The following is a 20,397-nucleotide window of genomic DNA, read 5'->3' as shown; positions in this document are numbered from 1 at the left end:
ATCCGGCCTAGTTTGTAAACCTCTCAATCTGTTGGCCTTAGTGCATGAGCTGTCATGTGATTGCTTGTGAAGTGACCTCTGTTAGTTTCCATTCTTCATTGTCATCTGTGTCTGTTGTCTTATACTATCTGTTCTAGTCTAAAATCACACTGTAGGCAGCTACAGAAGCATGTGCAGGACATTGTGTGCAGATAATCTGCATATAACTAAAACTTAAATATCAAGTTCCACCATTATACACCTGCAATAATCATCTGTACACACAATTGGCATGTTTAGTTTCATTCCAAGGAAAAACAGAAAAAAAAACTCATATAGTTACACTTTTGTTAGACAAGTACAAAAGAATTAGTCAACTTCTATTCACTTACCACTTATCAAACACAAAAAAGCTGCACTAGATAGTTTCAAAAAAAAAAAAAAGTATACACATTTCTAAAGGCAATTATTTTTTTAAAAAACTGATCTTAATTGCACTCTTATAAATTGTAGGTCCGCAGAGTCCATGTGATCGCACAGATATTCGAATGGCCATAGTCGCTGACCATTTGGGACTTAGCTGGACTGGTAAGTAGGAATTGTTTAAAGTCGTTAAATGAGTGTTAGCCATGTAAGAAGGCAATTATCTACTATTCCATGTATATGATGCCAGATTATAGTCAAAAGTGCTCTCGTTCTCTATCTGACATGAACAAATTTATTAAAATTCAAAATCGAGAAGTTGCCTTGATTGTGGAAAGATTTTTATTTCCGACCGTTTTCTGAACTTGAAAATTATCAGTTTAAAAAAATATTTAAAAAATTTAAATTCAGCAACTAAAACTCTGCAAGCTTCAACAGATGGGAGGTATTTTTTCAACATTCAAGCTATTTTATAATTTAAATATTTGTAAAAGTTGCATTTTCTTCTAACAGTTTTTCCACTTCCAGTTTCTTCATAATCATGCTACTGGTCCAAAAAAAAATGAAAAGTTTAATCCCGTAAACTTTAATTTGAAAATGTATAAATTGGCTTCTCTGTTGGCATATGAATTTGTGTTGAACTCCGTGTGGAAAAAGCTCAGCCAAACATTGTTTCATTTTACAGAACTTGCAAGAGAACTGAATTTTTCTGTGGATGAAATTAATCAAATCCGCGTAGAGAACCCTAATTCTCTAACGGCTCAAAGCTTTATATTGCTAAAGAAATGGGTTGGAAGAGATGGGAAAAATGCAACTAGTAAGTATTGGCCTTCAAAATAAAGGTGAATATATCATACCAAATCAGTCATCAACATTATAAAATATACCACCAGAAATGTGAAATATATATATATATATTGGATTCAGTCCCTCTATTGGTGTTCAGCACTGGTGTTCAAGACCTCAAATTTTCTATCAAACTTAGGTATTTAAGGGTAAATAATGAATTCTGTTTTAACATAAAGACTGCAGACTGAGATATAGAGGCCAGGGAACTTTGAGTTTTATTCCTTTATGTATTATAAGGGAAAATGTACCCTCCTACTCTTAATGATAAGGAAATTAGAAGTCACTGTGACCATATAAAGGTACAATGCTGCAGGTTGAGTTATACAGGAAACTCTGAGTATCTCTCATGTATTATAAGAGATAATGTACCCCCTACTGTAAATGATAAGGATATTAGAAGTCACTGAGGGGTTGTCTGTGACCATATAAAGTCTACCCAGGGTAGGGGGGAGGTTTTTTTTTTTAATTAGGGGTTGAATTCTCCTTTAAGTGTTACGAGCAGCCGGGACAGGTAACTGTTTTGCACATGAAACTATGCCCACAGTCACCAAAGAAAAGGTTGGAATAATAAACTCAAGAATACTGACTATCTTGTACATTGTTTATGGGTTGCTGTATAAAAAAACATGTTCTATTTTTCAGCTGATGCCTTAACTAATATCCTGACAAAGGTCAACCGGATAGATATTGTCACATTGCTGGAAGGACCCATATTTGACTACGGACACATTAGTGGCAACAGAAGTTTTGCTGATGACAATATTTTCCATGATCCCCCAGTTGATGGTAACTATAGGCACCTGTAAACCAATATACAGTTAGGATGTCTGCATTTAAGATGTAACTAAAGGACATGTACTGATGCTGACTCTTTAGAGTTGAGATACTCCATTATGAACTACACTACTATTTAGTTAAATGACACTAGAAAGTGAATCTTCTGTATTCTTCCTGGAAAATATATTCTTCTAAGCAGGGTTCATGTTTCATTTTGTAGCTACTGAAGAATTTATGGTTCTAGCATAAATTTGACACTGTAAATTCTACAGTTCTGGGATGTCTTTTTGATCTTTGTTGCATGTAGCATGGCAAGATCAAAGAAATCCTTGTAGTCGGCATTGGCTTTTCTGGCTTTGGAGAATGTCTCTGAAGTAAACCATCTGTCTCCCATTTAAAACATTAAATTATAATCCACAAAGAAATATATTGGCCCATCAATATAAATGTGTACAGATTCACCAATAGAAACGTTGGGTTTGAGCGTTGGGTTGGATTGCACCATATATTACGAGATTAAGCAAGCACTCAAAGATCCAACCTTAAAGGGAACTATTGTGAAAATTTAATATAAGCTTCATCATACTGAAATAAGACATTTTCTAAATAAAATCAGTTAAATATTCTGTATTGTTTCTGAAATAATCAAGTTTATCTTCACTATCCCTCTTTCAGCTTCAGTTTCTCTTCATTCTGTCTTCATTCAGCAGTTGGGTGTCAGATATTCATTGACAGTTAGATCCAATATATCTTATAGGGGGGCTCCTTTCCTAGCAGATGAATTAGAGCTCACTCAAATAACGGATTCCATTACAAACAAAATCTAACAAAATAACTGCCTTTTGCACAAATTCTGCATGTAGAGAGACATGATGTCTGGTGAGTTTAATAGAGTGAGCTCTAATACGTCTTCTAGGCAAAAGGAGCCCCCCTATAAGATATATTGGATCTAACTGTCAATGAATATCTGACACCCAACTCTGCAAGAAAAGAGAATGAAGAGAAACAGATGCTGAGAGAGGAATAGTGAAGATAAACTTGATATTTCAGAAAATGTTTAATTGGTTGCATTTAGAAAGTTTCTTATTTCAGTATGCTGCAGCTTATATTAAATTTTAATTTGCACAATAGTTCCCCTTTAATGAAGATAAACTTATAAAATTTCCAAGATCCCTTTTTTTATTTCATATGGGTCCCAGACCACACTTTGGGGTAAATTTATCAAAGAGTAAAGTTCCGCCTCTAGAGTGAAATTCCGCAGCTCTCAATTCATTTCTATGGGATTTTGAAAGGCGTATTTATCAATGGGTGAAAGTGAAAGTTCACCCTTTGATAAATACGCCTATAAAAATCCCATAGAAATGAATGGAGAGTGGCGGAATTTCACTCTAGTGGCGGAACTTCACTCTTTGATAAATATACCCCATTGTATCCTTACTCTTTAGCTTTGGTGTTTTTTTTTTTTTTGCCACCAAAATTGTGATAAGAACTAACATGAAATCTCCAAGTAGTACAATAGTCACTCAAGGAAGTATCTCTAAGGTTATTAATCATATTTATTAATTATTAATCATATTTATCCTGTTGAGATATCTATAGTCACGAGGACCTCATTCTAATGAGCAACTGCATGTGACAACTCAATTCTTTAATGTAAAAGCAAATTCCTTTCAGTTGCTGTCTTACGTGTTTAGAAGTTTGCAATTAATAACCAGTCTTTTGAAGTTTCTGTTAGTTATCTTTCTGTTTATTATTATTATATATTCTGTATTTGTTGGTCAGCTAACACAGTTTTCCAGCCCTGCTTGGCAGGCTTTATTGCTAGATACTCTGTCCCCGTCTCTCCTCTGAATCTTTGCATGCCTCTCCAAGACCAGACTTCTGCTACTGCTTTTCTCTCAAACAGACAAAACCTGCTTAGTGACCACCTGCTTCTGGCTGAAGGATCCATTTGTTAGGATTCACATGCCTTGCTGTATAGCTGCATTCATGTACAATCTCAAAAAACCTCAGTTTCCTTATATTGGCCAATAACATAGAGCAAAGTTTAGACAATAAAGCCTGTATTTAATGAGCTGAGTGCAATTTATGAAGGTAAATTCTATACTGTTATTTCTAGTTAAGACATTTAAAAAAATAGCTTCCTACAATGGCCTGCACTATGGGGACATAAATTGGCATTTCTAATTTTAAACCTCCTGTGGGTGACTGAGGATAGTGATGGTTTTAGTTCACTACAGGCAATGATTCATTAATTTAGCTTCTCCAGCTTGTTACCTATCTCTTAACCAAGGCTGGTAATTCCCTATGTCCATCTCTACTTCGGCTGTCAATCAGTGAACGTCTGACCTCTTCCTCTAATGATCCAGAGTTCAGATCGATGTAGAAATCAAACTTCAGTTTGAACTTGAACGTCACCCTCATTTCATAGATAATGACATCTGTAACCAAGTGATCACACATTATTTTCATGTTCTTTTTGTCCAGCGTATAACCATACAACTAGCATTTGTACATGTGTTCTTATCATGGCTTATTCTTTCTTTTCTCTCCGGTCAGTGTTTGTGATCTTACCAATGTCAATGGCATCTCTTCAGTCTCCTCGATCATCATATTCATCCCATTCTACACATCCAATTATTTTTTCTGTGCCTGAAATATTTATATAGCTACCTGTTGCTCTGATCCTGTTCTTCCCTCTGTCTCCTTTAGATGCAATAGATTCCTTTTTTTCCTGTTTTCAGTTCAGGATAGACGCAAAGTCTTGCTACTCTGAACCCATTTGATTTCTTTAAGAAGAGTTTCTATATCCCAATAGTTATTCCATCATTATTATGGAAATGTATTGCATTTCAGTTCTTCATTGAGCTAATATGTTAAATAGCCTCTTATATATCCAATGTATTCATGATGTAACACTTTTCATACTGTTCCATTTTTTATCTTAACATTTAATGTGCATGGGTTTTTATGTTGATTCATAATCCATTTCATTTAGGCCAAGTGTACTGTTTTCCTTAGGTTATCCAAACATTCAAGTGGAACTGGAAACTCCTACTGCTTTACGTTTTGTGCCTCCTTCCCCCCTTCACCAAGATGATTTCTTTAGTGATATGTCTAGTATAGAGTCACCCCTTAGAACTCCAAGTAGAATGAGTGATTTGTTAGTTCAGGGAAATGGTGATGTTTCATCGGTACCACCAGTGGTGGCTGCAGAAGACACATGCCTAGATGACAGCAGGCCTGATTATCTCATTCAGAGCCCTAATGCTTCTTATGAAATGGCCATTCATCGAATCAAATTTGATGATGTTCAGTTGAATGATGAGCCACAGACCAAAGGTGACTACGCTGAAGAAGAAAAACCAGCTGAACTGTCAGACCAAAAAACCCATGAAGAATCAAATCAAATAGGAGGTAGGGCTGAAAAGTATGTGAGAGAAATGTCTGGTTCTGAGGAGGAGATGACTGAAGAAAGGCTTAAATTACTGTTTAAGCACCTTCACCTTGACGAAGAATTTGAATCAGAGGAGATGACTGAGGAAAAAGTACAAAACATTCTGAAACATGTTGAACTAGCCGAACACGAGCTGTCTTCGATTACAGGTTGGCCCGGTGAGGCGTCAAGCATACTTGTGGAGCCACCAACACCGGATCGCAAATTGAATAGTGAACTCTTTGAAAGACTGGACGACAGGTATGTTCAATTCACTATCAATATTGCAAATATGCCACCGTATATACTGACTTTTATGATATAGTTGTTTACCTGCAGCCCAATGAAAATATGTATTCATATCTTTATCGTTAGAAGATTTTATTAAACTCATATGAAGGCATGGTGGAAGCAGACCTAAGAGAATGCGGCTAGAGAAGGGAGTCTCTTTCCAATAACAATCAGTTAGGAATTCTTCCATTTAGATAATTTAATGGCAGTTGTAATAATATGCAAAAAATGATTAAGGTTCTAAAATATTTGTCCACGTTTTTGTACTGAATGGATTCCTTATTTCCCAAATTTGATTGTATTATGGTCATCTAATCTACTGCTTTTTTTCCTTTTTTTGTAGCCATGAGTCAATAACCTCTTATCTTAAGGGAGAAGTTGGAAGGTTGGAATCAAATGTTAGCCCATCTGAGTCTATAACAGAGGGCAAGACAAGATCCACTGCACCAGAGACTAATGATATCAAGACAAATGGGAAGCAGGGCATGAAGCCAAAAACACTTCATGGGAAAGGGGAACAAACCTCAACAACGATGGTCCATCAAAAATCACATGAAGTGACAAGCAAGACAGTAATAGGGGAGCATAGAAGCTCTTTACCTATTAGCGCAAAAAGGATGTCTGGTCACATGGAAGAAGGATCAGCTTCAGATCTAAAGGTATAGTTGTTTGTGGATGGAATCTGGGAGTCAAGTCAGTTTTGTGATGATGGCATATGATAACACATTACCCCATGAATAGTTTTAGAAACATTTATAAATAAACAGACGTGTAAGTGATGTGTTTTGAAATTCCCTGTGCTCCCTCTGTAGTATTTAGCTAACAAGCCACCAACATAGAAGACTGATAGTAAAATATATAGTGTAAGCAGTTTAAAACATTTGTATATAGTTATACAAAGCTATTTTCAACACATATACATATCAAGCAATGGTAAAGTATCAATGACTGACTAATGGGACCATGGGTTTCTTTTCAGCCATCATGTTCTGTCTATGTGCTTCAGTCTAGGTTCTAAGACTAAGTGGTCTCTTTCTTTATTGCCTACATTAATTGGTCAGATGACTTCTTAATTTACCTTGCCTGGTTTGTTTTTGTAAACGAGAAATATTTGTTTCCTGTTTCATGGATAAACTATTTATTTTTCTTTTAAAGGAGACCCGTCACCCAAAAAAATTATTCAAAATCCTATTTTATCACATCAGTCAAGGAAAATGAACTTTAATTACACTATATAAATTATTTGAATTTTGCTTCCTTCAGTCTGGGAATTCATAATTATAGGCAGGAGACATTGTGTATACACTGTTAAGACAAGCCTTGTATCATCTCAGAATCTTGTTTGTGCACCAGAATGAGGGACCTGATGTCCATCCCCATGTCCTGGCTACACAATTAAATGGTGAAGAGAATTGTGGAAAAGGTTTTGGAGAGCAGTGACATCAAGAAGTGCTGAATGGAAAGTGAAAGTAATTGTCTGCCCCGCCTCTATGCCCAGGGCATAGAGGAGGGGCAGACAATATTTGATTGACAGCTAAGATTTTTAAATAAGCTTACAACAGCTATGAATGCTTTAATAAAAAAATAGAAATTGGATTTCATGTTTAATTTGAAAAGGACTTTTATTATATAGATTTTTGTGTCTGCGTGACAGGTCCACTTTAAGTCTGCTGGTAAAACTTGGCTAAAATGCATTTATCAGGCTTCTAGTGACAGTGAATATGAGAATGTTTCAAGTTCAGATGAGGCAGAGAGAATCACCACGAAAGTTACGAGACGGCGGTTGATATTAAAGGTACCTGGTGCCTCCGCACAGCTGTGGAATGAACCTTTTGAAAGCTAAACAATAACGTTGGGGTGGAGTTTGCAGGTTTTATGCATGGTTTGTTTATTCCGTAGCACTAAAAAAAAGGATTTGATTATCAATTGTGTGCTTCTTCTCATTTCTAAGTCATTTATATACAGAAAGTGATTGCATGATTTCAGTTCAAGTCATACAAGGGGTCAAAGGGTTTACCAAGATTTAGAGGCATATTTATCAAAATCCAAATTTATTTGATTATTTTGATTAAAAAAAGTTAGACCAAACTAGAATCCACAATCTGACTTATTCATTATTAAAAAAACACAATTTAATAATTGAGTGAAAATCCAAATTGTATGATTTTTTTTCTTAGTTTTTTTTTCCAGAATCACACAATTTTTTCTGGATTTTTTCCCTGAAAAGCCCAAATATTTTGGATTTTTTTTTAAATAATATTTTTATTGATTTTGAAAGTTCACAGCAGAATTATAAATCGCGGCACAGTAAATATATAGAACAGTGTATTCTACATGGTTGCTCTACGTCACTTGAGATGTCCGTGAGATCAGAGAAGAAAGTAGGAAGCTAATATAGAGAATCCATTTACTGGTAATCCAAAAGCATGACTTGTCTTCCATTTCCAGCAAAATGTCTCTGATGTGATATGAACCATGTTTCAGTGCCCTCTGTGCTTCTAATATATGAACATTCAAAGAAACATAAAAGAACAAAGGAAAAATAAAAAAGGAAAGGAAGAAATCGTAGGGAAAGAAGAAAGGGGAGAAGGAAGGTAGGAAAGGAAGAAGGCAGATGAAATGTTGAGGATGAAGGGATTGACTTTAGCGGGTAGGGGGTTAGAGGTTGACATTCCTGACTGGGAGATCTCAATCTTATTTCTTTTATTTGTTTTTTCCCACAAAGCCATGGGTTTGTTCGGGATTGGGTTGACTAACCTTGTTTCCATTGTTCTTGCCTGGGTCAGGGCTGCCGTGCCCGAAAAATAGTCTGAATTTTGGTCTAATTCCAGCACATACCACAGAAACTTCCAAATAGGATAGGATAGGGACCTCTCCCATTGACTTATATACAACCTCAGTAGGTCTGGGATCCCGGATTTTATGATTCTGACTTTTTCCATGCTCGGGGTATAATAAATCTAGGTTTTTTTCCAGTAAAAAGTCAGAATTTATAGTAAAAAAAACTAAAATTTTTCACGTTTTTGGCATTCGGACTTAAATAAATAACCCCCATAATGTACCAGAGTTTATTTTTCTTTATTTATGGCAGTTTTCTTCTTTTCTTTGTAAAGTAATCAAATCACATAGGAAGGAGTTGACAGGCTTTCATAAAATGAATTCAAGCTTCTAGCCATTCAATTTTTGAAATGTACTTAATATGAAAAAAGTACAATACATACACAGGACAAATAAATGTTCCCCAAGCTGTAAATTTAATAGGAAATAACTGACCCCTGTAATAACCTATAAGGTATATATTATTCAGAAAGCTCCAAATTACAGGAAGCCTATCCCCTATAGCAGGTATCCCCAACCTTTTGAACCCGTGAGCAACATTCAGAAGTAAAAGGAGTTGGGGAGCAACACAAGCATGAAAAATGTTCCTCGGGTGCCAAATAAGTGCTGTGATTGGCCACTTAGTAGCCCCTATGTGGATTTTCAACCTACATTAAGGCTCTGTTTGGCAGTGCACCTGGTTTTTATACAACCAAAACTTGCCTCCACCCCAGAAATTCAAAAATAAGCTCCTGCTTTGAGGCCACTGAGAGCAACATCCAAGGGGTTGGGGAGCAACATGTTACTCACAAGCTACTGGTTGGGGATCAATGCCCTATAGAGTCCATTTTAATAAAATAATACATTTTTTAAAAATTATTTCCTTTTTCTCTGTAATAATAAACCGGTTACCAGTAACTAAGTTGCATAAATCGATATTGGTGGCAAAACAATCACATTCGGTATATTTCATGTTTAAATTTCTTTTTTTAGTTAACTTAAGGAATGGTGATGCAAATTAAGGAAAGGTGTATTAGGAAAACCCTAGGTCCCAAGCATTCTGGAGAATAGATTCAATACCTGTATAAATGTATACTATAAGACTACTTGCTGAGTAATATATGTCATGAAACTCCAAGGTTACTGAATGATGTTCTGAATGATATTTATAACAAGATATTCATGGCCCTTGTGTATTATATTACTGTAAATGTCAACAAAAGAAGTCCATTATACAAGTCATAAAGCTTTCAAGGAACATCCAGAACATATTTATAGTCAGGGATGCATTATCTCTTTAAATAAGCTTTAGGCAGGGCCCATAATTGGGAGTTCTCTGAGCATGGCCTCATTGATGTGAGGGAAGAATTCACTTGCTTCACATGAGCCTTAGATACAACCGTGCCGACAATATAAGAATTCTTTCAGCAATTTGCTCTCTCAGGGCAAGGCCAGACGTAACGTTTTTAAAAAAGCTCAGTCGGGCGTAAATACTCCACTGAAACCACCTGCAACCATGAACATACGTTTTTCAGCACGTAAGTTTCTTTTCCCAACATGCACTTCTCATTGTTCTCGTTCCCCATAATTCCACTGGCTAAAAATAGAAAAGCTATTATAAAGAAGCTGCCTCCATGGCTACACAGCAGCTTGTTTATATAAACTATAGTAGTACTTATCTGTTATCTACTGTGTATCCTGTGCTTGAATGGCTGCCCCCATGGCTACACAGCAGCTTGTTTATATAAACTATAGTAGTACTTATCTGTTATCTACTGTGTATCCTGTGCTTGAATGGCTGCCCCCATGGCTACACAGCAGCTTGTTTATATAAACTATAGTAGTACTTATCTGTTATCTACTGTGTATCCTGTGCTTGAATGGCTACCCCCATGGCTACACAGCAGCTTGTTTATATAAACTATAGTAGTACTTATCTGTTATCTACTGTGTATCCTGTGCTTGAATGGCTGCCCCCATGGCTACACAGCAGCTTGTTTATATAAACTATAGTAGTACTTATCTGTTATCTACTGTGTATCATGTGCTTGAATGGCTGCCCCCATGGCTACACAGCAGCTTGTTTATATAAACTATAGTAGTACTTATCTGTTATCTACTATGCATCCTGTGCTTGAATGGCTGCCCCCATGGCTACACAGCAGCTTGTTTATATAAACTATAGTAGTACTTATCTGTTATCTACTGTGTATCCTGTGCTTGAATGGCTGCCCCCATGGCTACACAGCAGCTTGTTTATATAAACTACAGTAGAGTTTCTGAAGCAAACACCCCAGTTTTACCAGTGCAGCACAACAGTACATTACATTTTCATTACTTTAGGAAGCTTTCATTTTTTGGTGTTTCTGTTCCTTTAAATGCATCTTCTCCAGTCTCCACTCTAAAACAAACTAAAGTTGTCCAGTCTTTCTTCAGAACTAAGATGACCTATAACCATTATTATTAGTTTTCTTGCCCCTTCCCTTGACTGTGTCATATGTGCATGGTGAGTTGGTGTCAGAGTGCTGGGTTGGCATGTATAGGCATGATTGGAGTGCTGTGAATAGAAGAAAGCCATAAGACTCATTTGATTGTTTAATACTGTTTAGGGGGAACAAGCAAAAAACATTCCGGGTGAATCTGTTACAGAAGAACAGTATACAGATGAAGAAGGCAACATCATCACAAGAAAAGTAAACTGCCTTCCAGTGTTTCTCTGTCCCGATTAGATCTTAGTAGCGGCGTGTCTGTTTTTAATTTTCTTAAAGGGGAACTATCGCGGAAATGAAAATGTAATATAAGCTTCAGCCTACTGAAATAAGCAACTTTCTAAATACAATCCATTAAAAATTCTGTACCGTTTCTGAAATAATCAAGTTTATGTTCACTATTCCTCTCTCAGTATCTGTTTCTCTTCATTCTGTCTTCATGCAGCAGTTGGGTGTCAGATATTCACTGACAGTTAGATCCAATATATATTATAAAGGGGCTCCTTTTGCCTAGAAGATGTATTAGAGCTCAATCTATTAAAATCACCAGACATCATGTCTCTCTACATGCAGGATTTGTGCAGTTATTTTGTTAGATTTTGTCTGTACTGGAATCAGTTATTTTAGTGAGCTCTAATTCATCTGCTAGGAAAGGAGCCCCCCTATAAGATATATTGGATCTAACTGTCAGTGAATATCTGACACCCAACTGCTGCATGAAGAGAGAATGAAGAGAAACAGATGCTGAGAGAGGAATAGTGAAGATAAACTTGATTATTTCAGAAACAGTACAGAAATTTTAATTGATTATATTTAGAAAACTTCAGTATGCTGAAGCTTATGTATGTATGTATGTATGTATATTTTTATTTGTAAAGCGCTCCTTGAGGGCAAAGCACTATACAGCAAAACAATAAATTAGTAGTAACAAACAAGGGGTCATTTAAATAAAAAGTAGCAATAAGTGCATTATTAGAAATATAATTCACATACATATAAAAAATATAATTACAATGCAGATTAAGTGCTCAGAGTAAAGGAAACAAAAGGATAGAGGACCCTACCCCGTAGAGCTTACAGTCTAAATGGGAGGGTAAAAGACAGACACAATTCAGAGGGGTATTAAGGTGCTGTGAGTTACAGTTTGTTACACTGTTATATAAGTGCCAGTTCAGGTGTTATCCAGGTGCTCTCAGAGGGAGTCTTTGAGTTTTGTTTTAAAAACATTGAAGGAGGATTCTCTCCTGAGAGATTCAGGAATGACATTCCAAATATAAGGAGTCACAAGAGAGAAGGGTTTGATACGGGAAACAGCAGTAGTAGTGGGGGGTATATTCAATTCTCATTTTCGCGATTGTTCCCCTTTCAGTATGAGGAAGCTTTTATTAAATTTAATTTTTTTGAGATCATTCCCCTTTAAAAAGATATATGTCCAGCGCTAATGTTCCTACATCTCATAGGTAACTCGGAAAGTGGTGAGACGTATTGTGGTTCCACATGAGAAAAAATCACGTAGAAGAGAAACTGTTGGGGCAAGTAAAAGTATTGGTTTGTTAAGGATTGGATTCATGCTATGGCTTGTTGTGTTTGGGCTGATGATCCAAAAATATTATATACCTTTGCTTATCCTGGTCCCTGCCGTGCCTTTAACCTTGTTAGCTAACAAGTCCTGAGGTTGCCTCTGTTATGGATATACCATGAATAGAATGGTGTGTGTGTATATATATATATAATACACAAAAGCCATGAATATCCTGTAAATTATATCCTTATAAACGGTGAGTAGTGATGTCATCAGTTATAAACGGTGAGTAGTGATGTAATTTCTGTCACATGACTCACTAAAATTTGTGTATTATAATAAATAAAGTACCCCCAGTTGTAAAATATGAGGATATTAGACGTTACCTCGGAGTTCCATGTCCTGTATAAAAACACTCGGCCTTCGGCCTCGTGTTTTTATATGGTCATGAAACTCCTCGGTAACTTATAATATCCTTATATTTTACAAGAGGGGGTACTTTATTCACTATATATATATATATATATATATATATATATATATATATATATATATATATATATATATATATATATATATATATATATATATATATATATATATAGCTATGTTTTGTCTTTTGGCTGCAAAATGAAGGGCCCTCCTGGCAGTCCCCGGGGACGCCTGCTGACCTCTAAATTGCGCCGTTCACATGCGCGAAAGACTCACAAAACAACTGATCAGCCACTCGGGGAAGCAGGTCTGGGCAAACAAGGGCCCACCGGGTTTTTGCCCAGTGTCCCGCCGGCCCAATCCAACCCTGGAGACAGACTATATTTTGCTATCAAAATGCTTGATATCGATATAGGGATGCTCCAAATACACTATTTTGGATTCAGCCGAACCCCCAAATCTTTTGAAAAAGATTCGGCAAAATACCGAATTTGCATGTGGAAGGGGAAAAACCTTTTTTACTTCCTTGTTTTCTGATAAAAAGCCACAAGATTTCCCTACTGCCCCTAATTTGCATATGCAAATTCGGTTCAGCCGGGCAAAGAATTCTGCCGGATCCTGCTGAAAATGGCAGAATCCTGGCCGAAACCCAAACCGAATCCTGGATTCAGTGCATCCCTAATAGGAAATAACCTGAAGAAAGAAAATTTATCTAATTTAAAATATTGGGACATGATAAATGAGCCCCTTTGAAATCGCAACCAGGATTCCTGCTATATCTCATAATAAACCCCCAGGTGAGAACAGGGTTTCTTTGACTAGAAAAAGTCTTATACTGGTTCAGTTCTACTCTCTCCATAAACTCCAAAATTAATGATTTGGTGAAAATGTATACAGAGGTTGTGTGGAAATATTTTAAAGGATAAGTAATCCTTAAAATAAGTGAATGTAAAACTGATGAGACTTCTATTCTAAAGGTGGCCATACAGGGGCCGATAAAAGCTGCCGACAGACCGAGTCGGCAGCTTATTGGCCCGTGTATGGGGGCCCCCGACGGGCTTCCCCGATCGAGATCTGGCCGAAAGTCGGCCAGATCTCGATCGGATGGGATTAAAAATCCCGTCGGATCGGGGCCGCATCTGTTCGTTGATGCGGTCCCGCGATCCGACCGCCCGTTTGGCGAACGCTAGGATCCGATCGTTGGGCCCTAGGGCCCACGATCGGATCAGCCCGATATTGCCCACCTCAAGGTGGGCATATCGGAGGGAGATCCGCTCGTTTGGCGACATCGCCAAACGAGCGGATCTATCCGTGTATGGCCACCTTAAGAACTTTTGTAATGTACATTCATCACCAACAGCGCCACCTGCTGGTCAGTTTCTGACCAGTCTGACCAGCAAGTAGTCAAGGAAGTTGTCAGGAGAAAGAAAGAGGCTGCTCTGATGTTCTTCTGCTTAGGAAAACAATTAGAAACCTTTCTCAAATCTTTCCTAAGCAGATTTTTTTTTAATCATTTTAAACTGCTGCTCAAGGTAAGGTAAATACCCACTTTATTTGTGCCGCTAATATTATTCATTTCAGAAAAAAATTTAATTTCATTTAATTTTTGCTTAAAAAAAGGTGATATAAATGAAGTCAAGATTCAATTGAGGTCAATCGTTAATTCAGTTTAAAAAAAATATGCAGTAAATGCGGTTATTGTTGGCATTCAATTTTTATTGTAATAAAAATAGTATATGTTTGCCTGTGTGATGTCAGATGTGATTGTACATGCACGAATGATTGGTTGAGGGGTGCAGACATGGGGTTGTTCACCTTTAAATTAACTGTAAGTATGACTTAAAGAGTGATATTCTGAGACAATTTTCAATTGGTTTTAATTTTTTATTATTTGTGGTTTTTGAGTTATTTAGCTTTTTATTCAGTAGCTCTCAAATTTGCAATTTCAGCAGTCTGGTTGCTAGGGTCCAAATTCCCCTAGCAACATGCATTGATTTGAATAAGAGACTGGAATATAGTTAGGGGAAGCTGTATAGTGTTACCAAACAATAGGTGGCCTATTTTTTTATTAAGACAAAAAAGTTTCTGTTCTAATTTCAATCGAAAAAAATCGGAATTTTTACAGGGAAAAAAAAATTTGAATTTCTCAAGATTTATTAAGCTCCAAATCTGCTAAAAATCTGTATCCAAAAAATGCTTCAGCTAAAACCAGTGAAAGTCATGTAAAAGTCAATGGAGGATGTCCTTTTTTAAAACTGGAGGATGTTTTTTTTTTTTCTTCATGATTTTCTTGGTTTTTGGGCTGGTTTATGTTTAAAAATTCAAAAAAAAATGTTGAGTTTTCCAGGCCACAATGTGAAAAAGTTGCATGATTTAAAATTCTTGCACCATTTTGTCATGAATTTTCCCACACGTACAAGTTAGGTGGAATTTTTCATTTTAAAATGAGAAAAATTCAAGTTTTAATAAATACTCCCCCCCCACAGCCTTACGAGCATTTGTTTTTTAGATGGGGGTCAGTGACCCTGAAAGCTGGAAAGAATCAGAAGGCAAATGATTAAAGAAAATAACTATAGAAAAAAATAATGAAGACCAATTGAAAAGTTGCTTAGAATTCTACAACATATTAAAAGTGAACTTAAAGATGAACCACTCCTTTAATTTGACACCTGGTTTTTATTGTTTTCGTTCTGCTGTTACTAACAGTTTGGGTTGAGTTAAACATAACTGGTTTGTATCTTGTATACAGTAAGGGGCAGATTTATCAAGGGTCGAAGTGAATTCGAGGGAATTTTCGAAGTAAAAAAATTCGAAATTCAAAGTAATTTTTTGGATACTTCGACCATCGAATAGGATACTACAACTTTGATTCGAAGTAAAATCGTTTGAATATTCGACCATTCGATAATCGTAGTACTGTCTCTTTAAAAGTAATTCAATTCGATGGTCGAATTTCGAAGTATTTTCAACTTCGAAATTCGACCCTTGTTAAATCTGCCCCTAAGTAATAACGAGCTACATTCAGGTGACTGATACTTTGGGGCAGATTTCTCAAGGGCCGAATTTCGAATTTTTTCATCTAATTTGGCCATTTGCGGTCAAAGTAAAATCGTTCAAATCCGATGGGAGTTTTGTACATTTTTTGAAGTCGAAGAAAAATCGTTCGATCGATTGCTGAAATCCTTCAAATCGTTAGTTTAGAAGGATTTCAGCGATCGATGGAACGATTTTTCTTTGACTTCAAAAAACTTAGAAAACTCCCATCAACTAGAAATTCTAATAAAAAAAGACCAACCGAAATGTATTAAAGAAATCTAATTTTTTAACTTCAGGTAAATAGGCTGTATTCGTTTGAATCGAAGTAAGATTATATTTGATCGAATTCTAATCGAAGTATTTTCAATAAAAACCTTCTATTTCCACCAAATGACTCCACATAGGTTCTAGGAGGTCCCCCATAGGCTAAAACAGCAATTCGGCAGGTTTTAGATGGCGAATAATCAGTCAAATTTCGATATTCAAATTTTTTTGAAATTCGATTCGAATTTGGACTATTTCCTAGTCGAAGTACACTAAAATTACCTTGAAAATCGAATAGTCGCCCTTAGAGGCACATTTATCAAGGGTCAAATTTTGAATTCATGTGAGTTTTTTTTTTTTTATCTCTAATGAATTTGATTTTTTATTTATTAAAAAAATCTAATATCTAAAACTTGGACTAATTTTACCGACTCGAAAACTCGAATAGAATTTGACCAAACAGGAAGGCTACAAACATGTCCAAATTGGTCAATGGACCTCTCCCATTGACTTATACATGAATTCTGTAGGTTTTATGTGCCGAATTTGAATTCTTAAAGGGCCAGAGTATAATAAATCTCAAAAATCTTGATTTTTTTTTTCGAATTGAGTTTGGATAATTCCCTAGTCGAATTTGACAGTTTTGATCATAAAAAAAAACTTGTAAATTCTAATTTTCAAAAAGACCCTTAATAAATCTGCCCCTTAATGTTTTTGATCCTTAGATCCTCTGCTTCGTTTGCTCTTTATGTAATAGAATTGTCAGGTACTAAGTCCACCTTTAATATGGTTGTTTCTCATGGCAGACTGAAGCCTACAAAGTGAAGACCAAGAAAGAAGTGAGGCATATTGAGAAGAAAAGCTACGGATAAAGGCATAATCTGAAGAGGTGAGTGTAATGAAGCAGAACTAGAAACAGATTCTTGTTATTTTCATTTTCAAACATTTCCTACAATAGACATTGCTGTTTAACCATAGTCATTTGATACAGCGAGGTGAAGAGGGAAAGAATAACACCCCTTTATAGAAATAATCATGGTCCTGATTTGCTCTGGGATTCTAGGAGTTGCAGCTGGAGGGCTGATGTTTGGGGATCCATGATCTTGAATTTTTCAATTTCAAAAGGACACAAGGGAAATTGGATAATATATAGGCACAAATTATTTCAATGGCCTCGCACTTTAACATTATGGGGCAGATTTATCAAGGGTCGAATTTCGAAATAAAAAATACTTCGAAATTCGACCATCGAATTAAAATATTTTCGAATGTCGAAGTCGAAGGATTTTTCATCGGATTTGGCAATCGAACGATCAAAGTAAAATCGTTCGATCGAACTATTAAACTATTTTACTTCGATGTTTAAAGACTTAGAAAAATGGACTAGAAGGTCCCCATAGGCTAACATAGCACTTCGGCAGGTTTAATTTGGTGAAGTGTTGAAGTCGAAGTTTTTTTTAAAGTACTTCGATTTTTGAATATTCAAACTATTTTTACTTCGAAACGAAATCGAAGTAAATTCAAAGTCGTAGCATCCTATTCGATGGTCAAAGTAGCCAAAAAATTACTTTGAATTTGGCATTTTTTTTACTTCGAAAATTCCCTCGAATTCACTTCGACCCTTGATAAATCTTTTCATGAAAAAAAAAACCTCAAATATTTTGGACTTTATTAAACCCCGAAGGTGTTAAAAGTCCAAATAAAAAAGTGCTCCAACTCAGACCTCCCGAGATCACGTAGCAGTTAATGGCAGACCTGAAGATATACTGATTTGCGGTGGGTTTCCGAAAAAAGTCGTGGTATTCAGGCATCAAATCTGAAAAAGTTTCGGTATTAAGGCGTCAAATGGAAAAAGTTGCAGTATTCTGATATTTTTCATGGTTTTACCGAGATTTTTCCCGAAATATGGTGATACAGGTATGGAACCTGTTATCCAGAATGCTCAGGACCTGGGGTTTTCTGTATAACGGATGTTTCTGTGGTTCTTCATACCTTAAGTCTACTAGAAAATTATGGAAGAAGTTCCGGGTGCGGGTACAGAAGTGAGTTGGTGGTTCTGCGGGTTGGGCTGCGGGTCTTCTCAATAGTGGTTTTTACTCCTTTTTTCTGATCACACCTACTTCTGATGATGTCACTTCCAGTTTACAATGACAGTACAATGACAGCACTTCCTGATTCTTGATGGTCGCGGGTCGGGGTTGTGGATAAGGTACTTGTGGGTCGGGTTGGGTAGCGGGTCCAAGCATGTTGTGGGTACGGGTTCCAAAAAATAGACCCACGCAGCCTCTATCTCACACCTCCCAACCGGTCCTGTTTATCATAGGATAGTACTGATTTTTACTGAAATATCCCGGCTTTCTCTTTGTTCTCCTGCACTGAACAGCCAGAAAAAAGATACAAAGTTTCTAACTTAATTGTCTTTGGCAGAGAGTCCAGAATATGTGGCAGGTGCACTTAGATACTTTTGTAACAATTTAAGATAAGCAAAGAAACAATTGTAACAATTTAAGATAAGTAGATCTCTTGGGGAAACTGGCAGCTTAAAGGGCAATTCACCTTCATTAGAAAAATTTTAATAACACATTAAAATCACAGAAATGTGTTCAGACTTTCATAATCTGCCAAATTTTGTCAAAGTAACATGGTAACATGTTGTTGCAATGAGTCATCTAAGTCTTTCTTTTTCTTTTCTAGGACAGTGTTTGGTAACTGCCAATATTCAGGAGGAACGTAAAAATAGCAAAAGTCACTGGAAAAACAAAAAACAAAACAAACAAAAAAAAAAAAAGATGTGTGTTTTGCTGCTTCCTCACATTAACCGCATGGGGATTTTTTTAACACAAGAAACCTTTTAATTTAGCATGAGCCAATAATCCAGAGCATGGGAGATCCGTCTGGGATTGAGGAGTGCGCAGTTTACAATGCAGTGTATATAAAGGACACAATGCTGGAAGTGACAGTTCTTCAAGGAAGAGAGAATTCCTGCGGGTCAAAGAGCTGACAATTATATTGGCTGGACTTCTGGGAGACACTGTAATCACTCAATAAGCAACAGTTTCGCCTTATTTTTCTTGAACCCTAATTCTTAGGGTCGAAAAAGCTTCTTTTTTTTTTTAAATCATCTATGAATTTGCTGTAAATAAGTGACACTTGTATAAAATTGTAACGAAACTGGAATTCATGTTAATAATACACATCCTTAGTAATTATTTACTGATAGGACACTACACACACATTCACAGACGCAGATAGGTGTCTGATGGGGTTTCACCTATGGGAGGGGAACTACATGGAGGGTGGGCTGTTCACAGATTCTTGTATATTATCAATTCAGATGTTTGTATATGAAAAAAAAAAACAACAACAACAACAAGAAGCCGGGCGGCTTTTACACAAATTTCTTGAAATCTGCTGCAAAACAGGAACAAAAAAAAAAAATCACGAAAATATATGTATTCTGTAGTTTAGCTACTGGGTCATTTTCTTCTGATCTGTAATATTTTGGTGCATGTATCTCACCTTATTTTAATTCAACCAATTTTTCAACCGATTATTTATCACAGGTCAAATTTCGAAGTTATGTCAAATTTTTTTTGAACTCTAATAAATTCGAATGTACTCATAACTGGAATAGGAGCGACCCAAAAATCCGAATTGAATTTGTATCGAGTTTTTCCTCCGAAAAAAAATTCTTGAATGTCAGGAACTTCTTCAAATGGTTCAAAGACAGTTAACTTCTACATGAATTCGGCAGGTTTTAGGTGGCGAGGTATCAAATTCGAACTGTTTCGAGGGTTCAATCTCATTCAAATTCGAGTCTGTGGTTTTAAATTCGAAATTTTGAGTTTTCACCCAAAAAAATAAATGTGAAAATTCGAATTTACCGTATCTCAACTTATTTTAATCCAACCTATTTTTTCAACTTGGCAAAAACCGATTATCAAAGGTCAAATTTCGAAGTTATGTCAATTTTTTTTTTAACTCTAATAAATTCGAATGTACTCACAACTGGAATAGGAATGACCCAAAAATCCGAATTGAATTTGTATCGAGCTTTTCCTCCGAAAAAAAATTCTTGAATG

The 20,397-nt window shown here is 36.2% G+C and overlaps 1 protein-coding gene across 1 annotated transcript in view; it reads left to right on the top strand.

Annotated features, from left to right (window-relative positions):
* The window catches only part of LOC108697176 (ankyrin-3), a 197,712-nt gene extending 178,639 nt beyond the window's left edge, over positions 1-19,073 (top strand). The window contains exons 40-49 of the mRNA XM_041570861.1: positions 493-567; positions 1,088-1,219; positions 1,894-2,037; positions 5,050-5,725; positions 6,099-6,414; positions 7,422-7,550; positions 11,182-11,265; positions 12,522-12,593; positions 17,122-17,204; positions 19,010-19,073. Of these exons, the coding sequence (XP_041426795.1) occupies positions 493-567; positions 1,088-1,219; positions 1,894-2,037; positions 5,050-5,725; positions 6,099-6,414; positions 7,422-7,550; positions 11,182-11,265; positions 12,522-12,593; positions 17,122-17,187 (1,694 nt within the window). The 3' untranslated portion in view covers positions 17,188-17,204; positions 19,010-19,073. The remainder of the gene's footprint in view (positions 1-492; positions 568-1,087; positions 1,220-1,893; positions 2,038-5,049; positions 5,726-6,098; positions 6,415-7,421; positions 7,551-11,181; positions 11,266-12,521; positions 12,594-17,121; positions 17,205-19,009) is intronic.
* Positions 19,074-20,397: the final 1,324 nt, after the last annotated feature.

This window comes from Xenopus laevis, chromosome 7S (assembly GCF_017654675.1).
Source record: "Xenopus laevis strain J_2021 chromosome 7S, Xenopus_laevis_v10.1, whole genome shotgun sequence".
In the NCBI taxonomy this organism is placed as follows: domain Eukaryota; kingdom Metazoa; phylum Chordata; class Amphibia; order Anura; family Pipidae; genus Xenopus; species Xenopus laevis.
Note: the sequence above shows the minus strand (reverse complement) of the source record. Positions and strands in the feature narration are given on the sequence as shown.